The sequence below is a fragment of the Bubalus kerabau genome, chromosome 3 (assembly GCF_029407905.1).
Source record: "Bubalus kerabau isolate K-KA32 ecotype Philippines breed swamp buffalo chromosome 3, PCC_UOA_SB_1v2, whole genome shotgun sequence".
NCBI lineage: Eukaryota > Metazoa > Chordata > Mammalia > Artiodactyla > Bovidae > Bubalus > Bubalus kerabau.
The window spans coordinates 41359968-41387161 of record NC_073626.1 but is presented as its reverse complement, the minus strand read 5'-3'; the positions used below and the strand labels follow the sequence as shown (position 1 = coordinate 41387161).

General features: G+C 48.9%; 1 protein-coding gene across 2 annotated transcripts in view; it reads right to left on the bottom strand.

The window, feature by feature from the left end:
- CPNE5 (copine 5) overlaps window positions 1-27194 on the bottom strand; it is a 102521-nt gene that overhangs the window by 37117 nt on the left and 38210 nt on the right. Inside the window, exons 4-10 of one of the 2 annotated variants that reach the window (XM_055571564.1) lie at window positions 22448-22551; window positions 20960-20999; window positions 20667-20743; window positions 18860-18919; window positions 16765-16815; window positions 16421-16484; window positions 197-300 (exon numbers count right to left, since the gene is read on the bottom strand). In XM_055571564.1, the coding sequence (XP_055427539.1) occupies window positions 197-300; window positions 16421-16484; window positions 16765-16815; window positions 18860-18919; window positions 20667-20743; window positions 20960-20999; window positions 22448-22551 (500 nt within the window). The remainder of the gene's footprint in view (window positions 1-196; window positions 301-16420; window positions 16485-16764; window positions 16816-18859; window positions 18920-20666; window positions 20744-20959; window positions 21000-22447; window positions 22552-27194) is intronic. The other variant, XM_055571565.1, reaches the window with a different exon arrangement.

Genomic DNA, 27194 nt, shown 5'->3' with positions numbered 1-27194 from the left:
CATCACTAAGACCCTCAGAATGTCACTGAGGGCTTGCCATCTGTCCCCCACCAGCCCCATCTGTGCAGCCAGGAGCCCCTGGAGCTCCTGGGGCCCCTTGATGTCTACCCAGAGCAGGGGCCCAAGCCAGCCCAAGCCATCACCGTTCAGCCCACCCCCCAACCCGTGCCCCTGAAAGTGTTGCCGGAGAACTCACGTTCCATCCTCGTTGCTTCTGTAGAACACCAAGAAGGGGTCAGACTTCCCAAAGAAATCCTTCTTGTCCAGCTTGTTGGCGCAGAACTGCATTGTGGCGACGTCCTAGTGGGGAGGAAGGAGAACAGGAGTGTGAGGCAGCAGAGGGCTGGAGAGGGACCCCCGTCCCTGTGGAAACACGGCCCAGGGGCCTGGGGATTCCAGGCACCAAGCCAGTTAGAAAGGACAGCAGCAGTTCACGTTTGCCTGGCACAAGGTGCCAGGCCCTGAGCTCACACTTTGGAAGGTCTCATTTTGTTTTCAGACAGCCCTCCCCGGCAGGTTTGGCGGAGCAGCTGGGCTGTGAAGCTGGCTGCCCCAGTTAGAATCCTGGCTCTGCTACTTTGCTGCTGCGTGAGCAGATGCGGAGGTGACCTCTCGGAGCCTCAGTCTCCCCTCTGTGACGTGGGGCTGATGGCAGCGCACGCCGCAGAGGGCCGTGGCGAGGGCTGAAGGAGAGCACGCTGCAGGCACGTCACCCCCCAGTCGAGGCTCACACACATGGTGTCATCACTGTTTACCGAGTGGCTCACAGCTGAAATGACTAACCCGAGCCACTCTGAGCTTGGCCACCCAGCCCCAGAGCCCTCGCGGTCCACATCGCCTCATTCCCTCACAGGGTTGCTTGGCTCCTGAGTTTAAGCATGTCTTCCACATGCACTGACACACACAAGACCCATCTAACTCTGAGGCGGGTGCAGCTAGACCGTGACCCCCGCTCCCTCATCTTACAGCTGAGGAGCCTACAGCTCAGAGCAGGGAGCAACCCCCACAAGTTTGCCAAACAGAGCCCCAGGTTTCTGCCTCCTCTGATGAGTTAACGGCCCTGGCCGACCCAACCCTCAGCCCAAGAGCATGTGGCAGGTACCCAGGCCCCGTGAGGATCCTGGGCGCCTCCTCTCACACGGCTCCTGGCCCCCCGGCTCGCTGTGGCCAACAGGGCACTGGGCAGAGATGCCCCTGCATCCTCCTCTTTGCCCATCCCCGTGTGGGCTCTTCAGCCTGAAAGCTCTGCATCCCGACAAGTCAGCTGCCAACTGGCCAGAGCTTAGGGTTCTGGTGATGGTCCCTGGGGCCTGGCCTGCCCTCAAGGGCCGGGCCTGTCAGGAAATACCCACTCTCTCATGTTGCCCATTTCTTCTCAGTGGGGAAGAGGGTCTCTGGAGATCAGTCCCACAGCCCAGTGAGGACCAGAGTGGTGGCAGAGATGAAGATGCCACCTCTCACAGCTCAAAGGACATGGTCAAATGTTGGGGCAGGGGGCTTCCCTGGTGGTCCAGTGGTTAAGAATCCACCTGCCAATGCAGGGGATATGGGTTCAATCCCTGGTCCAGGAAGGTCCCATATGCCATGGGGCAACAAAGTCTAACTAGTGCGCCCATGCTCCCTAGAGCCCATGCTCCACAACAGCAGAAGCCACTGCAATGAGAAGCCTGCCCACCGCAGCTAGAGAGTAGTCCCTGCTCTCCCCAGCTAGAGAAAGCCCACAGCAACCCAACACAGCCATAAATAAATCAATTTGTAAAAAAAAGGAAAAAAGCTTGGGATGGTGGATACGGTATGTTGGTTAAGAATATGGTCTCTGGAGCCAGGTTGCCTGCTTCCACTCCATCCCTCACTAGCTGTGTGATCTAGCTCCTCTCCCTGTCTGGGCTCAGTTTCCTCATCTGTAAAATGGGGATACAGGAAAGGCTACCTCGTAGGCTTGTCAGAGGATGAAATGAGTTAACTGACGACAACATTGAGGAGTATACGGCGCACACTGAGTTCTGTGTGTGCATGAGTTATGATGATCTGGGTATTTCTCCCCTCTCCCTCCCTGCCCCTGCCTGTGTGTGGCCCCTGTCCCTGCCCCACGCCCACCTCTACCAGCTCACAAGCCTTCCCTCAAGGGCATCTGACAACAGCAAACAGAGCTCCACCCACTAGCTTATTCATTCATTCATTCATTCCACAAACAGCGATTAGTTACCATCTGTGTAGGCCAGCCCTTGGCTCAGGGCTTTACAGCCTTAGCATATTTAGCCCTCAGAATCATCCTTTTTCATAATAATGCTCATTTTACAAATGAGGATGCTGGAGGTTGCAGAAGCTAGGTAACCTGCCCAAGATGAACAGCTGGCAACTGGCAGAGCAGAAATTCAACATGTATGAAGGCAACATGATTTCAAAGTGATGCCTCTTTCAGCACAGAGCACACTACCCTTCATGAGGCCCGCTTTCCTATATCTTTAGAATCACTGATTTCTTCTGACTCGGGGCACAGCTGGGCTCCAGTTAGCCTGGGCTGAAGGGTCCCCTGAAGGGAGCCCCTAGGGGCAGTGCCCAGGCACAGCAGCCAGCGTCCAGAGGTGCCCAGGTAATGGCAGCTTTTATTTTGTGCCTCAGCATTGACTACCTCAGAGGGACAAGGAGACAGGACTGGGAAACTCTGGGAATCTGAGAGCTTCCTGAGAAATCGAGGACTTCAGACCTGGATTAGAGAATGGCTGACTTCTTGAGCACTTACTCGAAGCCAGGTGCTGCGTTAGCCCTCTTTACACACATATAAGAAGTAACTCCTCTAGTCTCCCCATTTTACAGATGAGGAAACTGAGACTTTTAGAGGTCATCCAAGATGATACCAAGGAAACATTTCATGCAAAGATGGGCACAATAAAGGACAGAAATGGTATGGACCTAACAGAAGCTGAAGATACTAAGAAGAGGTGGTAAGAATACACAGAAGAACTGTACAAAAAAGATCTTCACGACCCAGATAACCACGATGGTGTGATCACTCACCTAGAGCCAGACATCCTGAAATGTGAGGTCAAGTGGGCCTTAGAAAGCATCACTACGAACAAAGCTAGTGGAGGTGATGGAATTCCAGTTGAGCTATTTCAAATCCTAAAGACGCTGCTGTGAAAGTGCTGCACTCAATATGCCAGCAAATCTGGAAAACTCAGCAGTGGCCACAGGACAGGAAAAGGTCAGTTTTCATTTCAATCCCAAAGAAAGGCAATGCCAAAGAATGCTCACACTACCGCACAATTGCACTCATCTCACACGCTAGTAAAGTAATGCTCAAAATTCTCCAAGCCAGGCTTCAGCAATAACGTGAACCGTGAACTTCCAGATGTTCAAGCTGGATTTAGAAAAGGCAGAGGAACCAGAGGTCAAATTGCTAACAACCGCTTTATCATCGAAAAAGAGAGCGAGTTCCAGAAAAACATCTATTTCTGCTTTATTGACTCTGCCAAAGCCTTTGACTGTGTGGATCACAATAAACTGTGGAAAATTCTGAAAGAGATGGGAATGCCAGACCACCTGACCTGCTTCTTGAGAAACCTGTATGCAGGTCAGGAAGCAACAGTTAGAACTGGACATGGAACAACAGCCTGGTTCAAATAGGAAAAGGAGTACATCAAGGGTGTATATTGTCACCTGCTTATTTAACTTCTATGCAGAGTACATCATGAGAAACGCTGGGTTGGAAGAAGCACAAACTGGAATCAAGATTGCCAGGAGAAATATCAATAACCTCAGATATGCAGATGACACCACCCTTATGGCAGAAAGTGAAGAACTAAAGAGCCTCTTGATGAAAGTGAAAGAGGAGAGTGAAACAGCTGGCTTAAAACTCAACATTCAAAAAACTAAGATCATGGCATCCGGTCCTGTCACTTCATGGCAAACAGATGTGGAAACGGTGGAAACAGTGGCTGACTTTATTTTTGGGGCTCCAAAATCACTGCAGATGGTGACTGCAGCCATGAAATTAAAAGATGCTTACTCCTTGGAAGGAAAGTTATGACCAACCTAGACAGCATATTAAAAAGTAAAGACATTACTTTGTCCACAAATGTCCATCTAGTCAAGGCTATGTTTTTTCCAGTAGTCATGTATGGATGTGAGAGTTGGACTATAGAGAAACCTGAGTGCCAAAGAATTGATGCTTTTGAACTGTGGTGTTAGAGAAGACTCTTGAGAGTCCTTTGGACTGCAAGGAGATCCAACCAGTCCATCCTAAAGGAGATCAGTCCTGGGTGTTCATTGGAAGGACTGATGTTGAAGCTGAAACTGCAATACTTTGGCCCCCTGATGCAAAGAGCTGACTCATTGGAAAAGACCCTGATGCTGGGAAAGATTGAAGGCAGGAGGAGAAGGGGACGACAGAGGATGAGATGGTTGGATGGCATCACTGACTCAATGGACATGAGTTTGGGTAAACTCTGGGAGTTGGTGATGGACAGGGAGGCCTGGCGTGCTGCGGTTCGTGGGGTGGCAAAGAGTCAGACACGACTGAGCGACTGAACTGAACTGAAGATGACACAGTGGCAGTAATGAAGGCACTTAGACTTCAGGGCTGTCCCTCACACCCTTCCAGAAACATCTTTAGCCTTCTAAGTGAACATTTCATTCAAATAGGGGCACAATAAAGGACAGAAATGGTATGGACCTAACAGAAGCTGAAGATATTAAGAAGAGGTGGCAAGAATACATAGAAGAACTATACAAATAAGATCTTCATGACCCAAATAACCACGATGGTATGATCACTCACCTAGAGCCAGACATCCTGAAATGTGAAGTCAAATGGGCTTTAGGAAGCATCTCTACGAACAAAGCTAGTGGAGGTGATGGAATTCCAGTTGAACTATTTCAAATCCTAAAAGATGATGCTGTGAAAGTGCTGCACTCAATATGCCAGCAAATTTGGAAAACTCAGCAGTGGCCATAGGACAGGAAAAGGTCAGTTTTCATTCCAATTCCAAAGAAAGGCAATGCCAAAGAATGTTCAAACTACTGCACAATTGCACTCATCTAACTCCAGTACTCTTGCCTGGAAAATCCCATGGACGGAGGAGCCTGGTAGCCTGCAGTCCATGGGGTTGCTACCAGTCGGACACGACTGAGCGACTTCACTTTCACTTTTCACTTTCATGCATTGGAGAAGGAAATGACAACCCACTCCAGTGTTCTTGCCTGGAGAATCCCAGGGATGGTGGAGCCTGGTGGGCTGCCGTCTATGGGGTTGCACAGAGTCGGACACGACTAAAGCAACTTAGCAGCAGCAGCAACACGCTGCAAAGTAATGCTCAAAAGTCTCCAAGCCAGGCTTCAACAGTACATGAACCGTGAACTTCCAGATGTTCAAGAGGGATTTAGAAAAGGCAGTAGAACCAGAGATCAAATTGCCAACATCCCTTGGATCATCAAAAAAGCAAGAGAGTTCCAGAAAAACATCTACTTCTGCTTTATTGACTATGCCAAAGCCTTTGACTGTGTGGATCAAAGAAAACTGTGGAAAATTCTTCAAAAGATGGGACTACCAGACCACCTGACCTGCCTCCTGAGAAATCTGTATGCAGGTCAAGAAGCAACAGTTAGAACTGGACATGGGACAACAGACTGGTTCCCAATTGGGAAAGGAGTACGTCAAGGCTGTATATTGTCACCCTGCTTATTATCTTCTATTCAGAGTATATCATGTGAAATGCCAGGCTAGATGAAGCACAAGCTGGAATCAAGATTGCAAGGAGAAATATCAATAACCTCAGATACACCACCTTTATTGCATAAAGTGAAGAACTAAAGAGCCTCTTGATGAAAGTGAAAGAGGAGAGTGAAAAAGCTGGCTTAAAACTCAACATTCACAAAACTAAGATTGTGGCATCTGGTCCCATCACTTCATGGCAAATAGATGGGGAAACAATGGAAACAGTGACAGACTTTATTTTGGGGGGCTCCAACATCTCTGCAGATGGTGACTGCAGCCATGAAATTAAAAGATGCTTATCCCTTGGAAGAAAAGCTATGACCAACCTAGACAGCATATTAAAAAGCAGAGACATTACTTTGCCAACAATGGTCCGTCTAGTCAAAGCTATGATTTTTCCAGTAGTCATGTTTGGATGTGAGAGTTGGACTATAAAGAAAGCTGAGCACTGAAGAATTGATGCTTTTGAACTGTGTAGAAGACTCTTGAGAGTGCCCTGGACTGCAAGGAGATCAAACCAATCCATCCTAAAGCAAATCAGTCCTGAATATTCATTGGAAGTCCTGAATATTCACTGAATATTCATGCTGAAACTGAAACTCCAATACTTAGGCCACCTAATGTGAAGAACTGACTCATTGGAAAAGACCCTGATGCTGGGAAAGATTGAAGGCAGGAGGAGAAGGGGATGCCAGAGGATGAGATGGTTGGATGGCATCACCAACTCGATGGACATGAGTTTGAGAAAGCTCTGGGAGTTGGTGATGGACAGGGAAGCCTGGCGTGCTGCAGTCCATGGGGTCACAAAGAGTCAGACACAACTCAGTGAGTGAACTGAACTGAAGTCCACTTCTAACAGTTATTAGCTCTACCCAGGAGAAATTTCCAATCGCATCTCATGCTGGATGGAGGGGGCACCTAAATGCTTTCCTGGCAAGCTCCATCCCAAGGCCTAGGAAAAGGAGGTGGCATAGGACCCGGTGGGCTCCCCTCACCTCCCTGAACTGTGCGCTGGCTGTGTAATTTGTGGGACCCAGGGCCAAAGGAAAGGGTGAGGTCCTTTTTCAAAGAGTATTAAGAGATTTCAAGACTGTGACAGCAGAGCATTAAGCCAAGAGCAGGTCTTGTATGGCTAAACAGATCGTGCATGCATGCTAAGTCACTTCAGTCGTGTCCAACTCTTTACAACCCTATGGACTGTAGCCCACCAGACTCCTCTGTCCATGGGATTCTCCAGGCAAAAATACTGGAGTGGATTGCCCTGTTCTCCAGGGAATCTTCCCAACCCCAGGATCGAACCCATGTCTCTTACGTCTTCTGCATTGGCAGGTGGGTTCTTTACAACAGTGTCACCTGGAAAGCCCCAGTGAACAGATCCCATGCCCATCAAGGGGGTCCTGGCTCCTCCCCCTGGATGGAACCATTAGTAACATCAGAAAACAGAGAGGACCATACTCTGCTGAGGAGGAGCCTCAGCAAGGAACACAGAGCTCTGAGTTCTAGCGAGTCCCAGCAGTTCTTCAAGCCCTCTTCCTGCTTCTTCTTCTAAAAAGTGATGCAGTGGACAGGATGCCCCACTGTTGTTTAAAGCTGGACAGCTTAGGTTTTGGTGCCAATGCCACAGGGACCATATGGGCTGGCATCTGGGGAAGGCTGGTGCTCAGGGGACAGTCTGGGAATCCAGGGTCCCTTCAGCCTCCCCAGGACATAACTTGGTGGTTATCACAGTGACCTCTCCCACAGCTGGGGGTCACCTGGGTGACACCCTCACCTGAATGAACACAGACGAGCTACACATGACAATTTATACTGGCTGACTATATAATGTGTGTGTTTTAGTTGCTCAGTCATGTCTGACTCTTTGCGACCTGATGGACTATAACCCACCAGGCTCCACTGTCCATGGAATTCTCCATGCAAGAACACAGGAATGGGTTGCCATTGCCTTCTCCAGGGGATCTTCCCAACTTAGGGTTTGAACCCAGGTCTCCTGCATTGTAGGCAGATTCTTTACTGTCTGAGCTACTAGGGAAGCCCAATAAAATGCATACATATATTGAAAACAACCAAAACAGATGCCACAAAATCCAGAGGAACAGTCTCTTATTTTTACTGCCTAGGAAACTCCATGGGGGGCCCTGCAAGATCAGGAAGGGGAGTAGAAATATCAGAAAAATATTAATGCAGAACTTAATAGACCATAACTTCAGGGACCATTTAGGGCTCCACTGGGAGGGTCATGGTCCCAGCACAGCACCTGACAGAGGAAAGAGTACAGAGGAGCCACAGCCCCTGATTAGACTCCCACCCCACCCCCGCTGTCTGCCAGCCGAGCAGCGTGGGGCAAGCAATTTCACCTAAGTCTTGGCATTTCCTCTGGAAAACAGAGACTTCCCCCTGAGACTGTTTGGAAGACCAAGGGAGATAATATATGTTAAGTCCCAGTCCACAGAGCCTAGCATAGAACAGCTAAAAGAATCAGAGCCACAGCAGAAAATAACACAACATTGTAAAGCAACTACACTCATAAATTTAAGGAGCTTCCCTAGTGGCTCAGTGGTAAAGAATTCACCTGCCAATGTGTGAGACACAGGTTCAATCCCTGATCTGGGAAGATCCCACATACTTCGGAGTAACTAAGCTTATGCACCACAACTATTGAGCCTGGGCTCTAGAGTCCGGGAACCACAACTTCTGAGCCCATGTGCTGCAGGTACTGAAGCCCACACACCCTAGAGCCTGTGCTCCAAGAGAAGCCACAGCAGTGAGAAGCCTGCACACCACAACCAGAGAGAAGACCCCGCTCGCCACAACTAGAGAAAAGTCCATGCACAGCCAAAAATAATTAAATAAATAAAATTTAAAAAAATTAAATAAAAGAATCAAAGCCAACCCTTTCTGAGTGCCATTTACTCCTAGGCTGACCCATATGAAATTGCCAGTGTCCAGCTAGTGTTTATGATAAATACAATGATTATTCCCATTTTAAAGCTAAGGAAACTGAGGCACAGAGAGGTTAATACTCTTTCCTGAAGCCACAAAGCTTAATAAGAGGAGAAGCTTAGATTGAAACCAGACAGTCTGGCTCCAAAGATTAATAACTGAGATTCCAAATGATGACCCTGAATCATCAAGATAAGTTTAATTATGTTCTGCAGTCTCAGTTTGAGAAGTCAGAGAAGTGTGAAATCCATTTTAGAAAAGTCTCCTCTGTGCAAACTAGTCCAAAAAAAAAAGATAAAAGATTGGCTCTGAAATTCATCTAACTGGAAAAATCCATCAGTGGGCCACACCTCGTTCCCCTACCGCACCCCCATAGCAAATATGTGTGCAGCGTTGATAGAGATTTATTTGGTTGTTCAACTTGATCTGTCCTCCCTAACACCATCTAGACCCAGTAACATTTGCCAAAAGCCCATTATGATAAACAGTATGGGGCCATTCAAATCCATGGCCATAAGACAAAATTTCAGAGACTTTCTAGCCGTAACCAAGGCACCCTTCCTCTCTAAAGGGTGCACAACCCATGGGGAGCCCTTGAGACAAGGAACATGGAGCTGCTGAGGGACTTGCTTTTGAAGGTGGCTATGGGTTATGGGTTATGTTGGGCTTCCCTGGTGGCTCAGACAGTAAAGAATCTGCCTGCAATTCAGGAGACTCAGGTTCAATCCCTGGGTTGGGAAGATTCCCTGGAGAAGGGAATGGCTACCCACTCCAGCATTCTTGCCTGGAGAATTCCATGGACAGAGGAGCCTGGTGGGCTATGGTCCATGGAATTGTAAAGAGTCAGACACGACCAACTAACACTTTCACGCTTTCACATGGTTTATGGTAATAGTCATATTTACTATGCTTTGACTGTTCCTCTTAAATAAGGGTTAATAAATGAATCAGCCCTTGATATACACGTGACTCCAGAAGAGGCAATAAAATGTACTGGGCAAGCAGGATTAGGGAGCAGCAAAATCTGGCCAAGGGTCAAAGATCCTGCTGTTTGACATTCTCAGTCAGAGAGAGGGGGGCTCCCTGAGCACATAAAATGCCTTTCCCAAACCAGAAGCATCTCTGGAATCAACTGCAGGGATGGTAAAAACAGCTCCAGCAATATATAATTTTCTGCAATTTCTGCCTTTTCACCCCATCTTTTTAAAAAACATATTAAGTTCTTCTCTAACAGCAGGATTGCTTCAATTTGCATCTTTCCGCATGTTAATCAGGCTGCTGGCGAGACCACAGCACAAACAGCCTTTCTCTCTGGGGTGGTGGCCTGGCCTACTCTAACATGTTAGCCCTCCCTGACCCAGGAGAGGGCCTTGGAGGCCAGAGGTCAGCAGGTGGGCTGAAGGCTGGAAGAGGGTAGCCACAGCCAGGAGGGGAGAATGGAAGGTTACTCTGGCTTGAGTCTTGCTGGCAGCCCCCAGGGTGAGAGCCAGGATAAGGCCAGTGAAAATTTAAGCGACTCCAAAAATCTCAGTAATCAAAATAAAGATTTTAATGCGGTATTTAAAAAAAAAAAAAAATTCCATGACACATAAAATATCAAAAATCTATTTTAAATAAAATAAAGCCATTTACAAATAAAGAAACTGAGGTACAGAAAGGTCAAGCAACTTGCCCAGGGTCACAGAGCTAGTAAGCAATGGCATTTAGTCTGGATCCAGAGCCCAAGTTCTTAATCGCTTTGCCCTACTGCTCATATTCTGTACCTTAAGAAACACTTTTAAATAGATGTGGAACAGAGTGACATTTATGGTCTTCTCCTTAATATTTGCTATGTTTTCCAAATTTCCTGGAATTAGTGTACTGTCTTTTTTAGTCAGAAAAATGAAGACATTGAAAAGAAAGAACCTGTAAGGGAAAAGAATCTGAAAAAAGAATGAACATATGTAAATGTATCACTGAATCGCTTTGATGGCAACCCACTCCAGTATTCTTGCCTGGAGAATTCCATGGACAGAGGAGCCTGGCGGGCGACAGTCCATGGAGTCACAGAGTTGTACGTGACTGAGCACGTGTGGTCACATACACACACATACACCTGAAATTAACACAACATTGTAAATCAACTATATCCCAATATAAACTAAAAATTAAATTTAAAAAAGGTAAGAAAATGAATCATTAGCCACAACTTTGAGATTTAGCACTCCTCCAGGGTGAACACAACTCAGAGTTGGGGGTGATTCTGTGACCACTGACCTCTGGAAGGGCTCTTGCATTCACAGAGGGGCCTAGCCCCAGAGCCCCTGCTTACCCCCTGGGTAAGCCTGCAGAAGCAAGAGGCCTGGGTGAAGGCATTAGGGATGGTGCTGAAGTCTGCACAGGCCGCAGTTTATTCTCACGCAGATGGCGAGTGTTCAGGCTGGTCTAGGAGCTGCGCCTGTCTCTAGACATGGACTGAATAACCACGTGGAGGTCAGGCTGGTTTTTCTCTGCTGTTTTAATGATTGGCTTCTTAAGCAAGCCAATCAGTTGTGTATCTGTTGATGTGGTCATTCACAAGCGGAGAATTGCAGATTGGCCATTTTTCCTCCCACTCATTGAGCCTGTGTGTCTAGGATACTAACCAAACTCCATCAACTAAAGTTCAAAGAAAAATGGAAGAAGTCAGCTATGAGAATGTTCAAGGTATTAATTATATTGTTTCCCTTTAAGAGAACAGATTTAATAAATTATGGCCCATCCATACAACATAAAATTGATATGTAGCTATTAAATATGTCTTCCAAGAATATCTAATGACATGGGAAAAATAAATCTGGATATCATATTCTACTAATTATAAGAAAAAACTATATACTTGGACACACAGGAAAAAAGCCTTGGAGGAAAGGCTTCAAAATGTCAACAATGATTATCTCTTGGTGATGTTTCTTGTCTGTATTTTCAACTGTCTGTTGGGAACATATTATTTTTTCAGCATCAGGAAAAATGTTTTTGTTTTGATTTCTTTCATTCTGTGTGTTGTTGTTGTTAACCAGAAAGATGATTTCTAAGACCGAAATATTGCAAACTAACTTTTTTAAAGGGTGATGTCTGGGACTTCCCTGGTGGTACGGTGGATAGGAATCTGCCTGCCAATGTAGAGGACATGGGTTTGATTCCCGGTCCGGGAAGATCCCACAGGCCATGGAGCAACTAAGTCCATGTCCCACAAGCACTGAACCCGAATGCCTAACTACTAAAGCCCACATGCCATAGAGCCTGTGCTTTGCAACAAGAGAAGCACTGCAACTAAGTAGCCCCTGCAAGAAGAGAAAGCCCATGCACAGCAAAGAAGACCAAGTGCAACCCAAAATAACTAAGGACCTGCTCTTCCTTTAAAAATAAAAAATAAAAGGGTGATATCTGAATGCTGATTTTTCATCATGCAGGACACATAGCTGTGCTAACCACACACATACACACACACATGCACACACACACAAATCATTCCCAAAGATCAACCTGCTTATTCTGGCAATCAGAAGACCTTCACCACTTCCCTCACTTCACCTTACCTCTTTACTCCTATCTTTCTCCGGGAATCTTCCCAAGACTCACATATGGAGACACTGGGCTCTCTCTGAAGTTTGTCTTTAGAACAATGAGAGTTCTGACTTTATCAGGACTTAAAGCTAAGCTTCTCATCCACAAAGTCTCACACCATCTGGCCCCCACATTCACCCACACCTTGGCCTCTCTAATGTCACTCACTATTGTTTTCCTACTCTTTCCAAGAGCTACGGTATTCTTTGTCTGGGCTGATCTTCCTCTAGGTAGCTGCAAGGGCTGACTGCCTCACCTGTATGTATTTTGGCATATTATATGGTATGTCCAAGAATTTTCCTTCAGGATAGTAAAGAGTGCTGTGAAATATTTGTCGTAAAAAAGAGGCAACGGGTCTGACAGGATTGATGACCCTGCAGTACAGTCATTGCTGGCTGGCAATTTCTGTCTTTCACACAAAATTGAAAACTTTGGGAGGGCATGAACTGAGCCCAAGCATATTTGATGAAATGAAATGAATGAAAACACAAGCAGGCTTTGTTATCGTTTAGTCGCTCAGTCGTGTCTGCCTCTTTGTGACCCCATGGACTGCAGCACACCAGTCTACCCTGTCCTTCACCATCTTCTGGAGCTTGCTCAAACTCATGTCCATTGAGTCAGTGATGCTATCCAACCATCTCATCCTCTATCATCCCCTTCTCCTCCTGCCTTCAATCTTTCCCAGCATCAGGGTTTTCTCTAATGAGTCGGTTCTTTACATTGGGTGGCCAAAGTATTGCAGTTTTAGTTTCAGCATAATATTCTAATGAATATTCAGGATTGATTTCCTTTAGGATTGACTGGTTTGACCTCCTTTCAAGGGACTCTCAAGAGTCTTTTCCAACACCACAGCTCAAAACTATCAATTCTTTGGTGTTCAGCCTTCTTTATGGTCCAACTCTCACATCCATATATGACTACTGGAAAAACCATAGCTTTGACTATACAGAGCTTTGTTGGCAAAGTAATGTCTCTGCTTTTTAATATGCTGTCTAGGTTGGTCATAGCTTTTCTTCCAAGGGACAAGTGTCTTTTAATTTCATGGCTGCAGTCACCATCTGCAGTGATTTTGGAGCTCAAGAAAATAAAGTCTGTCACTGTTTCCATTGTTTCCCCATCTATTTGCCAGGCTGATGATATCTAGAAGGAGATGGGGACGGATAGCTGCCAGGTGGAGCTTTGGCTTCTTCCTTGGCTGGTGAGAGGTGAGTCACACTCTCACCAGTGTGTGCAGGGACCTGACTGGATGGCATTGAGAATGTGCATCTGGCCAGGGACTTGTGGCTCCAGAGCGAGGCTGTCTGTCTGCCTGGCAGGCCTAGGGGCAGCTAGGGGTCTGGGAAGGGGAAGCCTAGGAGCTATTTACCACCCGCACCCACAATACCCTCCTGCCTCTCTCTAGAAGTCCATCCACTCATCAGGCCTACTAACGGCTACTGGCCTGACAAGGCCCATAGCTGTTCCATGTGCCATGAAGGTTCAGAACTTCACTGGATGAGGGAAACACTCCCAGACCACAGGCTTGGGTTAGAATCCTGCAGTCTTAAGCAGTACACTCCAACTTCTCTGCATCTGGACACTGGGTCACTCACACCTACACAGCCCTGAGTCCCACGAAAGTGAAAGTGTTACTTGTTCAGTTGTGATCCCTTGGACTGTAGCCCACCAGGCTCCTTTGTCCATGGGATTTTCCAGGCAAGACTACTGAAGCGGGTTGCCATGCCCTTCTCCAGGGGATTGTCCGGACTCAGGGATAGAACCCCTGTCTCCTGCATTGCAGGCAGATTCTTTACTGTCTGAGCCACCAGGGAAGCCCCCTGAATCCCATGGTGAATGATCAAATAGAGTGTCAACACGAGAGTCTGTCAACTGTGAGGACTATGCAAATATTGGTCAGTATTACATGCAATAATCACTGTTTTACTGCTGACCATGATGAATTCTTTGGTAATTCAGAGGCCTTTCAGGAGATTAAGCTCAGCCTTGTCAACATCAAGTATCACTGAATAATATCTGGGGTCAAATTCTGATTGTTGGAACTTTCTTGGTATTTAAATTCTCCATGAGAAGGGCTTTTCTATAACCCATCAAAGCATGCTGATGACCCTCTGGAGTCAACTCTAATCTTTCTCTGGTTCCTGCCTGCCCACACCATCCCCATGGATGAAGGGAGGGTTTGTCTGCTCCAGCAGAATATATTCATTTGAGCAGGAAGCCCAGCTCTGGTGAAAAACCATCTCTCAGACTCCACCCTCTTCCTTTGATCCTCCTACTGAATGCTGGGATGACAGAAGCAAAGCCGATCAGATGTAATTATTTTAATTCAGCCAGATGCTGGGAATTAGTCTCTTTTTCCTTGCAAGTATTCTAGGGAAAGACAGAACTCAGCCAAAGATGCCCCCAAAGAAAAGGAGCTGACAATCTCAAGAGGAAGGGAGGGAGCCCCCCACCCCCACTTGCTCTGAAACTGCTTAAATCAAAGAAGCTGCTGCCATCCGTGGATGCAGGGGGAGGAGGGCAGAGTCGGGGAGGAGGAGGAGAGCCTAAACACACACTGTTTACCAATCCCGGAAAACTAGACCAATAGCAGCACCCAGCACCATCTAGAGCTTTAGAATTTCCAAAGCACTTTCGTTTGTATTACTTTGTCTAATTATAAACCAGGGAGGAAGCCACCGACTGAGTTAGAAGCTGAGGGCAAACTGAATTTAGGTTTCAGGGAATTCAGATTCGGTCTTCCCCAGACACCCACTAGGAGGAGAGCCCCCTCGGGCATGGTCACCTTCACATCCTTTAATCCTCACAGCAAGCCCCAGCATATAGGCGGAGAAACTGAGGCTCAGGAAGCTTGAATAGAAGCTCTAGTCTACATATCGGCTGGGTTCTTGCCCTTGTTCTCCCCTAGAAACTCCAATACTCTGGCCACCTGATGCGAAGGACTGACTCATTGGAAAAGCCCCTGATGCTGGGAAAGATTGAAGGCAGGAGGAGAAGGAGATGACAGAGGATGAGATGGTTGGATGGCATCACAGACTCGACAGACATGAGTTTGAGCAGGCTCCGGGAGTTGGTGATGGACAGGGAACCCTGGCGTGCTGCAGTCCATGGGGTCACAAAGAGTCGGACACACCTGAGTGACTGAACTGACTCTCTCCCTTGTGGGGACTCCAATAGTGTCCAGATCGCCAGCATATACAGGTGTAGCAGTTATACCCACATCCCCTAAACATTTGGTTTGGGCTTCCTGTTCATTCAATTACAGATTCACAGAAGAGCCTCTGTGATCACCTACTGCACGCCCTGCCCTCTGTTGGTGTACATGTGGGGGAGGTTTAGTCCCGGGGTCAAGGTCCACCAGACCCACAGAGGTAAACAGACTAGCAGAGAAAGCAGATAGAGCAACTGTGTTTGAGCAGATCACGACTGAAGCGACTTAGCAGCAGCAGCAGCAGCCGCCATTGCTGTACTTCCCAAAGAATATCAATTCTGTGTCTTATTCTCCAACTGGAAGCCCCTGAATGCAGAGTTTGAGGCCCTACAGCCTCGTTATTAAAGTCCCTGGCTTTAATACCCCTTTAATACCCCTCAGCTCCCCCCCCAGTTGTCCCTACCTCCTGCTTCCCTGCAGTCCCACAGAAGAAGCAAAACCAAGGGCTGCGTAGGACTGCAGACTCTGGCTTCCCAACATACACGTGCATGCACACACACACACACACACCCCAACCACATGCTCTCACCCCCTCAGCCCCATGTAGGGGCATCACCCTACTCCAGAACTAAAAGGGAAAAATGACAACTAAATGCCAAGTGCCCAGCCTCCCAGACTGAAAAGGCCTCTCTGCTGCCAGTGTTGGTGCCAAGGCAGTCTTGGCTCAAGGACAAGTGAGCGTGGCAGTGACGGGGAGTGGACCAGGGCTCCCAGCCCAGCTCAGCGGCTGACCGTGGGCGAGCTTTTTCCTCTCCCTGTGCCTCAGTCAGCTCAGCTCTAAAAAGGGGAGACATCTTCCAGCTCCAAAGCTGTGGACTTCTACGACAGCCAAGGTAGACTGAAGAGCCCTGCCTTCCCCCATTGCCTCCAAGGACACCCTGTGGTCCCGGGGTCCCAGGGAGGCCAGCCTGCCCTCCATCCCCACCCCCCCACCCCAGGTCTTGTCCTACAGTCCCTCTGCCACTCACCCTGCAGTTGCTGAGCTCCTCAGCGGACAGGATGATGGTGCCACATTTCTTCCCTGGGACACCGCTGAGAGAGGAGAAGATGAGAGAATGGAAAGTCAGACAAAGACAGAGCCACAAGCCTGAGCTCTCCCTGAATCAGCCCTCTTCAGCCTCCCCTCACCTCCCGACCACCATCCAGCAGATCTGCTCTGAAGCCCCTAAGAAGACAGAGTCTCCTGTGATCTAGGGCGCTGCTTCCTGGGCCAGGCCCCCAGGCCTAGAGTTGCCCCACCCCCTGCTCCCCAAGAGCCCACCAAGAAGGGTACTGTCTGCATTGAAAGTCCTAGAAAAGCATCCAGACTCACCCGGAGGCTTCCAGACCAGTGGTTCTCAAACTTTCCGTCCAGAGACCACTTCTGTGGGCAAAAGACCTCGTGGGCTAGCCACCCCACCCTGCACCCAGCTGATCCCCAGAGTCCCGGAACATCCCAGCTCTGAGCCACTCTGATCCATCGGAGGACGGAGAGCAGTAAGAGGCAGTGAAACAGGAGGATGGGTGTACTCTGGGTGGCAGCTTGCCAGGCTGTCTCCCATGGCTCCCTCCCCTGCAACTTCTTGGCTGGGGTCTCTCTGGGGGAGAGAGATCTCGGCCAACCCTGAGGCTCCTCTGTGAGGTGGGCGACCAGGACGTGAAGTTGGCTCCCCTCCCCCAGAGAATCCTCTCTAGGGGAGCAAGTTCCCAGGGTGGGGTTCTACCACGACCTCTTCCTTTGGTCAGGAGGGACCCCACCCCGCCCAGGTACTAGCCCATTGCACTCCGATGTTTAGGACTAACCCCAGGGCGGGGGGAGGTCCCTCCCAGCCCCTGGGAGGGAGAAGAAAATGGCAGCTGTCCAGTAGCTGTGTGACTTTGGGCTCATTACTGCACCTCTCTGAGTCTCAGTTTCCTAGCCCATAAAATGGGTGTGACTGTAGCATCCATTTTACAAAATAATATGCACACACATCGTGCCTGACGCAGAGGAGGCCTCAAGAGCACCATTTCTCTCCCTGCCTGGCTCCCTTTACCACTCTGCAAAGCTGATGAAATGCAGCCCACACTCGAGCCAGCCTCAGGACCACATGCTGGCTGCGGATCACATTCAGGAGAACCACTGATGGAGCGCTCTCCAGTGCCAGCTCTTGAAGGGAGAGAGTCTCAAACAGAGGAGGCAGGGGAGCTGGCCCTCTGCAGGGGGCTGATGAGATAGCTCAGATCCCTCCAGATGAGGTGGCCAGAGCAGGGCTGCAGCTGGAGTGTCCCCTGCCCCAGCCAGGTGGCCAGCTTGTCCCCCTAGATTTGGGCAGCCAGCTGAGTAACCCAAAGCCCTTCCACCCCCAGCCGGCCCTGCCTGCTGGTAAAGATTGATTTGTTTGACCAGGGAGATAGAATGCTCACACCAGCCTCCTCTGTCCAATGTTTCTCCATCTGCTCCTCTCCTTGCCTCTGAGGCCCTCGTCTATTTCCGATCTTTCCTTCCACGCTCTCCAGCCCCAGTCAGCTCCCACCTGCCTGGCCTTTCTCTCTCTCCCTCCCTTCCCACTCGCTCTCCCTTTCTGTTTCTCTCTCTGACTCCTGCTCTCTCTCCAATTGCTGCTTTTCTACTCTTCTTGTAAATTAGCATCCATACTCTTCCTGGGCTGCGGGCATCCCTGGGTCCCCTGAAGGCCCCTTTCCTACATCCTGCTAGTCGGATGGACAATCCAGCTACTGAGACCCCAGCTTATAGGGGCCCTCAGCAAAGGCCAGTGGCCTCTCCAGGTGGGTCCCCCAAGCAGATGCTCCCTATCCTGGTCCCCCTAGCCCCTGCCAGGTGTGGACCCTCTTGCCAACCAGGAGAGGAAACGGAAGGAGTGGGAGGGTCTCCATGGCCATATTTGCATGAGGCCAGCCAAAAGCAGATGGTCAGGGTTGGGGCTGGGGGAAAGTGGCTAGCCCACCACAGCTGGTAAGGAAATGAGGAAAGTGAGGGTTTAGCAGAATCTACTCTGTGAGGAGGCTGACGTCCAGCAGTGGAAGCACTGGAGAAGAGGGAGATAAAGACAAGGGAGGAGAAGGCTGAGAGGCGGGAGGGCGAAGAAACCGGGCCTGGGGAGAGGACAGGAAGGAAGAGGGCCCAGTCCCTGCTGATGCCCAGAAACAGCCCCTATCTCTAAGCCCCACCCTGCACCCCAAAGTCCTCTGACCTCTGGGGTTGGGGATGCCAGACCTCTAGCCTGGGTTGGGGGAGGGCCAGCTGCAGAGTGGCCCCAAGTGCCCGGGTCCTGTAGGAGGGACCCGGGACCCTCTCTGTGCCCCTGAGCAGGACTGAAGAAGGCACAGTGGTGAGAGCAGGGACAGGACCAGGACCCCAAGGCCCTCTTCTGCAGAGCTGGCTGAATGTCTGAGGACTCCAGGGCCAGAGGTGTCTGATGGCCTACCCGTTGGACACAGCTGGCATGGGCTTGCCTGTCCTGGAATTCAGGCTGAACGCTCCTATTCTGTGGAGAGAAAGAGCATGTCATGAGCTGAGTATCCCCGTCCTGAGAGGCCAGAGCTCTCGGCATCACCAAAACTCTTGGAGACAGGTTTCTGTTCTGGATCAAACATCAGAATAGGTCCAAGAGCCACAGGCCAGGGGAAGGAGAGGTATTCTTCCCAAACCTAACAAGGTGAGGCCCTGGGCAACTTCACCTCAGAGGTTCCTGGGGTGTGTTTCCTGGACAAGCAGCATCACCTCCCCTGGGGACGTGTTAGACATGGAAATTCTCGGGCCCTTGCCTGGACCTGGGGTTGGAGCCCAGCAGTCTATGAAACCAGCCCTCCAGGGGATGCTGGTGCCTGCTTCAGTTTGAGAACCTCTGCATGACCTCTCTGAGCCTCAGTGTGCAGGCTGTGAAATGGGGAGATTGACCTCGTGAGGTCACAGAGACGAAACACTGTCTGGCCCAGAACAGACACCCATTGAAAGGAAGCCATTCGTAGGTCTAGCCAGGAAAACAACTAGACTTGGACATGTGAAAGCTTCAGTGGGGGAGTAGGTCCCCTCCTTCACCAGCACCCTGCATCTCCACATTTTAGATCCTGTTTGACCTTTAAAGCTCCTCCCACTGGCTCCTCCCCAATCCAAAGTCTCTCTCCAGCCCCCCGGAAGGTGTGCCCCTCTACCCCTGGAGGGCCAGGGGCCAGCACAGGAAACAGACCCAAATAACTCAGGTGCTTTTGACCCAGGCAGTTGGGAGCTGAGAGAGACAGATACACACTGACTCCTGGGACCCAAATTCTATAAGCTTCAGAGCCCTCAAACATGGGATTACTCCCTATTCTCAAGAAATGATAGCTATTTATCACTATATTCCGTGAAGCCAGAGGATGAGACCTTTTGAGGGACAAGGAGGACTTTCTGGGGGCTCTGAAGTTTCCACATAGTTGTTGGGGGTCAGAGACAGGGCCTGGGAAAGAGAACAGCCCCCACCCCCCAGTAACACATTCTGCAGTTATTGATCATGATGAGGGGACAGCGTCCAGTGTGAAATTGGCAGAAGCCGGGGCGGGGGGTGGGGGGCGGTGCTTTTCTGCCCACCCTACCCTGTGACCTGGACAAATGTCCCAGTTTGCAGGCCTCTCTTGCCTGGGCCCTGCTCCTGGGGGTTCCTGAGAAACAGGGACAAGAGAGGTCACCCCACTGCGTGGGCAACCCTGGCTGGTCCCTTAAGCCACCACCAGGCTCCACTGTGAGAAGCCTTGGGACTCTTCATGGCAGAGCCTGTTCAGTGTAATAGTTTCCCCCTAAAGCACTGAAAACCCTATGATGCAGGGGCAGGGTGGGGTGGGGAGGGCTTCACCATCCGAACAATCTGAAGGCTACTCTATGTGAGCAGATCCCTAGGTTCAAATCCTAGCTCTTCTACTTCCTAGCTATGTGGCCTTGGGCAAATCACTTCCCTCTCTGGGCTTCAGTTTCTTCCCCTATATAATGATGGGGTGGGGGTGGGAGTGGACTACATAAGGTCTCGGGCCATTCTAAGGAATGTGGGGCTCTAATAAGTGAGCCGAGGTCCCTCCAAGATAATTGGGTTAAACATCCTGCAAGGGCAAGGCCCTTTCAGTCTCCATACTTCTGACTGCCCATGATGACTGGCTGACGGCTTGCCCCTCCCCTGAGCTAGCCCTCAGCAAGGATGAACAGCAAGTTGGACCATCACTGAGGAAGCAACCCAGACAGGCCCCACTTCCCTGTATACTTACGTGAGGGACTTCTCCAGGCGGCTCCCAGGGGACCCCACAATCTCTCCAAGGGTGCAGAAGGCCTGGCCCAGGAAATCCTGCGCATCCAGGGTGCAAAAAAGACCACTGTCACCCACTAGGCTCACAGTCGTCCTGCCTCCCCCATCACCCCACACCTGGATATACGAGGGCTCTGAAATGACAGGATGTAGCGTCAGACACACACTCTGTGTCATAGTGAAGCCCAAGGCCAACTCAGAGTTTGGCATTTAGGAGACTTTCAGAATTGCTGGGCAGGTGCTGGCAGAACTCACATGTTTGGATAAATCAGGACTCTTGGAGTCAACATCATACCTGCAGGGAACACAGAGAGATGGTGAAGGCAGCTGGGGCAGCCTGCCCTGAACTGTCTGGCTTCTTGAGCTGAGCCAGAACCCATGCTCTCCCCAAACCAGGCACTAACACAGTGGACATTTCTGGGAATAATAGCAGGGAGACACAAATGGTAGCCTTCCAAGGTGCTAGACCTAGTGTGTCTTTTGATCTGGGTGATAAATGGATATCAAAATGCATCATGGGGTAGGGTTCTTAAGATTTGAGCACTTCATTATATATAAGTTATGTTGTTCTTTAGCCAATAAGTCATGTCCAACTCTTTGCAACCCCATGAACTGCAGTCCTCCAGGTTCCTCTGTTCATGGGATTTCCCAGGCAAGAATACTGGAGTGGGTTGGCATTTTCTTCTCCAGGGGATCTTCCCAACCCAGGGATCAAACCCACATCTCCTGCATTGGCAGGTGGATTCTTTACCACTGAGCCACCAGGGAAGCCCATATATAAGTTGTGTATGTGTTAGTCACTCAGTAGTATCGGACTCTTTGCAACTCCATGGACTGTAGCCTGCCAGGCTCCTCTGTCCATGGGATTCTCCGGGCAAGAATACTAGAATGGGGTGCCGTGCCCTCTTCCAGAGGATCCTCCCGATCCAGGGATTGAACCTGTGTCTCCTGCATCAGCAGGCAGGTTCTTTACCACTAGTACCACCTGGGAAGCTGACTTCCCAGCAATGGGTTGCATTGACTGCCCTGGGCCTCGAGTCCTCCTATTCCTCCCTCCACTTTTGTCTCCTTTTACTGCATTTTTTTCCCTTCGCTCCCTCTTTGCCAACCCCTTTTCCCCATTCCATCCACAATTCTCTGGGGGCACAGTCCTTTCTAACCACCCTATATCCCGAACAAAACAACAAAACACTCCTCCACCTACTCATCAGACTAAAACCTCACTAAAACCCCACTAAAACCTCACCTTTAACCTCAGGAGAGGGGCGCTCTGCATCCATGTGATGAACACATAGATGCTTTGAGTCTGATCAGCCGGGTAACCTCTGCAGGAGGGGAAACTGGAGGTGACCCGCCCCCAGAGCCAGCTTTGACAGAGGAAGAGTTCACTGGGGACTTGGGCTCCCTGGAGGCAGAGCTGGAGTGGCCCCCAAGATCTTCCTCAACCACCCGCCCCAGAATCAGGTAGCTTGCCCAGTGCCCTTCCACACTAGACAAATGCGGCGGAGGAGGGGGGGGTCTTTGTTCCCTCTCCCCACCTCTCTTCCATCTCCTGATGTGGGTGGGGCTGGACTTCAGCTAATAGTCCCTTTTCTCCCAGGTCAACCCTGGGCTTCCTCTGATATGACAGATCTCCTACCTTCCTGAGTGAGGAAACCGCTGCCCCAACAAGAAGTCCTGGAGCCCCACCTCCCAACCGTGGTTTCCTCCCCAGCTCCAACCTCAGCACCATCTTCTACTTACAGGTCAAAACGGAGGTTCTGCTTCTCCTCGAAGAAGTAATCCACGATGAACTTGCGCACAAAGTCGGGATTGAGTGTGTTGTCGATGACTTCGGTGCGTCCAAACTGCAAGAGGAGAAGGGGCGTGGGTCTCGCAGCCAGGCTGGAGGGACTGGACTCAGAGACTCCCCAGTCCTGAACCCAGTAGTAATGGAAACCACACCTCTTCCAGCCCTTGACCCCCACCCTCATCCCCTCGTCAAGGAGAGAGCTCCCTCATCTAACAGTGGAAGCCATCTACCTTCGGTTCTAATCTCCACTGCCATCCCCTTACTCTCATTTTCTTTACATAGGTTCCACTCAAGTGAGAGAGTGTTTTTGTTTTTTGTTTTGTGTGTGGGCTTTTTTTGGCTTGTGGGATCTTAGTTCCCCAATCAGGGATCAAACTGGGATCTTTAGCAATGAAATCACAGAGTCCTAACCACTGGATGGCCAGGGAATTCCCAAGTGAGATGGTGTTGATATCTGGACATCTGAGCAGGCCCCTCACTGACCACTTCCCTGCCTTGGCCTATGCTGTGTCCTTCACCTGGCCTCCCCTTCTCGGCCAGTGGCGTGTCCTCCACTCTTTCAAGGTCCATTGTTAATGCTGCCTCCTCCAGGAAACCGTCCTGATTCCTCCAACCAGACACCTCTCTGTGAGCACACTGAACTTGTGCTACCTCTATGACTACCTTCCTTCTCGGACTGATTTCGATTTAGGCGTACTGATTTGATGCCCTGATGGTAAATGCAAGGCAGAGACAGGGGCTGTGGGATCTCTGAAGATCCCTTCTCCTGGTGTTCATGCCCTTGTGTAATCCTCTCCCCTTGAACATGGACTGGAGTTAATGGCTCGCTTCTAATGAAGATTGGACTAGAACACAAGTCACTTCTGAGGTTATGTTATAAAGGACTATGGCGGGGCTTCCCTGATGGTCCAGTGGTTAGGATTCTGCCTTCTATGCAGGGGACATAGGTTTGATCCCTAGTAGGGGAACTAAGATCCCACATGCTAGCGGGAAACTAAGCCTGTGATGCACAACCAGAGGAGCTCCCATAACAAAGGACCACAACAAAGACACAGCACGGCCAAAAAAGACTATGGCTTTGTCTTGGGCACCTTCCCTCTCTCCTGCTCACTGTGATGAAGCCAGATGCCATGGTGTGAGCTGACCTATGGAGAGGCCCATGTGGCAAGGAACCACGGTGGCTATCAGCCAACCCACCCCTGAGAATCTGAATCCTACCAAAAACCACTGAATGAACTTAGAAGTGGGATCCTGCCCCAGCCCAGCCTTGAAAGGACTGAGGTCCTGGCCAACGCCCTGATGGAAGCCTTGTGAGAGACCTTGAGGCAAAGGATTCCACAAAGCTGAACCCAGATTCATGACCCTGTTGTTTAAGTGGCTAAAGTGTGTTAGTCTATCAGTAGTGTCCGACTCTTTGCGATCCCATGGACTGTAGCCCGCCAGGCTTTTCTGTCCATGGAATTTTCCAGGCAAGAACACTGGAGTGAGTTGCCATTTCCTCTTCCAGGGGATCTTCCTGACCCAGAGATTGAACACGAATCTCCTTTGTCTCCTGCATTGGCAGGCGGATTCTTTAGCACTGAGCCATGTGGGAAACCCCATGTGGTTTCCCATGCTAATGCTTAAGGACTCAGGTCCCCAGAAGTCCAGCTCTCCAACTCCCGTAGTTTGCCTCATATCCCTATGACTGCACTCACCACATGCCCTAACCATGATCTACTCTTTTCATCCCAATAGATAGAGCTTCTCAAGCAATGGGAGGATCCAAGTTTTCCTCATCTTTCACAGATGATTATAGCACCAGCAGCTGCTGTAAACACTTTGCACCATATTCCCTTAATTAATCCTTTTATGGTAGGCTTCCCTATTTTATGGATGAGAAAATGAAAGCACTGAAAAGCCAAGTAATTTGTCTAGAGTCATAAGGCTAATAATTGCTGACTTCGGGCATTCTGGCTCACGTTCTCTAAGCATGTTGCTCTACATGTAAGGTTCTGAGAGCAAGGACAGCAGAAGCCCACTGCTCCCAGTGACTGGTGCAGAGTAGCTACTCATTGTTGAATGAAGTAAGATCGAAGGAGGAAATGGATGAGAGGGTTTGAGTTCCAACTTTATCACAAGCTGATTATGTGACAAGATCAGAGACTTTCAAGGCCTCAGCTTCCTCATCAGAAGATGGAAAATGGCACTACTTGTTCTGGGACTACCCTGGTGGCCCAGTGGTTGAAAATCAGCCTACCCAACCTGAATGGGAGGGGAGTTTGGGGGAGAATGGATACACGTATACGTATGGCTGAGCTGCTTCGTGATTCACCTGAAACTATCACAGCATTGTTAAGTGGTTATAACCCAATAAAGAGTTTAATAAAGGTTTAAAATAAAATTAAAAAGAATCTATCTGCCAATGCAGGGGACATGGGTTCGATTCTTGGTCTGGGTACCATGGCTACTGAGCCTATATTCTAGAGGCCACGCGCCACAAGAGAAGACATCATAATGAGAAGCCTGTTCGCTGCCGTTAGAGAAAGCCTGAGCACAGGAACAAAGACCCAGAGCAGCCAAAAATAAATAAATAAGAACACTACTTGTTCTGCTTGTTTCTTTGAGTTATCCAATTCAATTCAATGATGAATTCAACAGTTTTCAAGCATTTATAAAGTAGGCCAGGCAGCGTGGTGGGTCCTGGGCTATAAAGATAAATAGAATATGAATCCTGTATTTCAGGACTCCTCTGTCATAGGTGAGACAGCTCAGACTCAAATAATAACTACAAGACAGTGTGAGAACAGTCATCACAGAATTACACGCAAAGGTCTAAGGCAGGATGCACTCCTCTGGCTGGGGAAGCATGGAAGTCATTGAAACGTACCAAAAAGCAGATCCCTGGGTGTCCTGTTTCACATACCAGTCCAGGTATCTGATTTCATAGAGGTCTGCATCTTTCATTACCTCTGAGCTTTTTTACAACTCTGTAAATTACAGAAGGCATAACGTAATGCAAATGATTCTTATCCACAGAAATGCAAATAAATTTCCCTCAGTGGAATGCAATTGATTATTTGATTATTACCCAGTGGATTTGCATCTATTTGTAAATTCATCTCAGCATTCGTGATTGTGTATGTGCTCGCATTGTTGGATTTGAACCAGTAATAACATCTTACTGGTTCCCTCATTAATGAATAAGTAGAATAAAATTTTGCTATGTGTTCAATTTATATTTCTGTGGGAATCATTATTTTATCTTTAAAAAATGTATCCTTTAACAAGAGATTTTTCAAAATAACCCATGCTCGGAATTCCCTGGTAGTCCAGTGGTTAGGACTCTGCCCTTTCACTGCCAAGGGTGAGGGTTTGATCCCTGGCAGGGGAACTAAAAATCCCAGAAGGCTTGAGGCAGGGTCAAAAAAAAAAAAACAAACAAAAACCCATACTCAAGCCCTACCACAGGCCAATTAAATCCAAGGCTCAATGGGTGGGGTCTGAACAACTGTATTTTTTAAAAGTTCCCTACATAAGTTTAAGGTGCAGATGGTGTTAAGAATAGCAGATTCTCAGTAGGAACACAGGGTCTTCCCAGGTGGTAAAGTACCTGCCTGACAATGCAGGAGACATAAGAGACGCAGGTTCAGTCCCTGGGTGGGGAAGATCCCCTGGAGGAGGGCATGGAAACCCACTCCAGTATTCTTGTCTGGAGAATCCCATGGCCAGAGGAGCCTGGAGGGCCACAGTCCATACGGACAGGATTGAAGCAACTTAGCATGCATGCAGGATGAAGGAAGAAAACTAACATTTATTGAGCCCCTTACTGAATAGTCAGTAGATTAAGTGGATCTTTATAGTTGAGTTATTTCAAATCCTAAAAGATGATGCTGTGAAAGTGCTGCAGTCAATATGCCAGCAAATTTGGAAAACTCAGCAGTGGCCACAGTACTGGAAAAGGTCAGTTTTCATTCCGATCCTAAAGAAAGGCAATGCCAAAGAACGTTCAAATTACCTCACAATTGCATTCATCTCACATGCTACAAAAGTAATGCTCAAAATTCTCCAAGCCAGGCTGCAACAGTACATGAACAGTGAATTTCCAGATGTTCAAGCTGGATTTAGAAAAGAAAGAGGAACCAGAGATCAAATTGCCAACATCCGTTGGATCATCAAAAACGCAAGAGAGTTCCAGAAAAACATCTACTTCTGCTTTATTGACTACTCCAAAGCCTTTGACTATGTGAATCAAAAGAAACTGTGGAAAATTCTTCAAAAGATAAGAATACCAGACTACTTTACCTGCCTCCTGAGAAATCTGCATGCAGGTCAAGAAGCAACAGTTAGAACCGGACATGGAACAACAGACTGGATCCAAATCAGGAAAGAAATACGTCAAGGCTTTATATTGTCATCCTGCTTATTTAACTTCTATGCAGAGTACATCATGTGAAATGCTGGGCTGGATGAAGCACAAGCTGAATCAAGATTGCAGGGAGAAATATCAATAACCTCAGACATGAGATGACACCACCCTTACAGAAGGAAGTGAAGAAGAACTAATAAGCCTCTCGATGAAAGTGAAAGAGGAGAGTGAAAAAGCTGGCTTAAAACTCAACACTCAGAAAACTAAGATCATGGCATCCAGTCCCATCACTTAATGGCTAATAGATGGGGAAACAATGCAAACATTGAGAGACTTTATTTTTGGGGGCT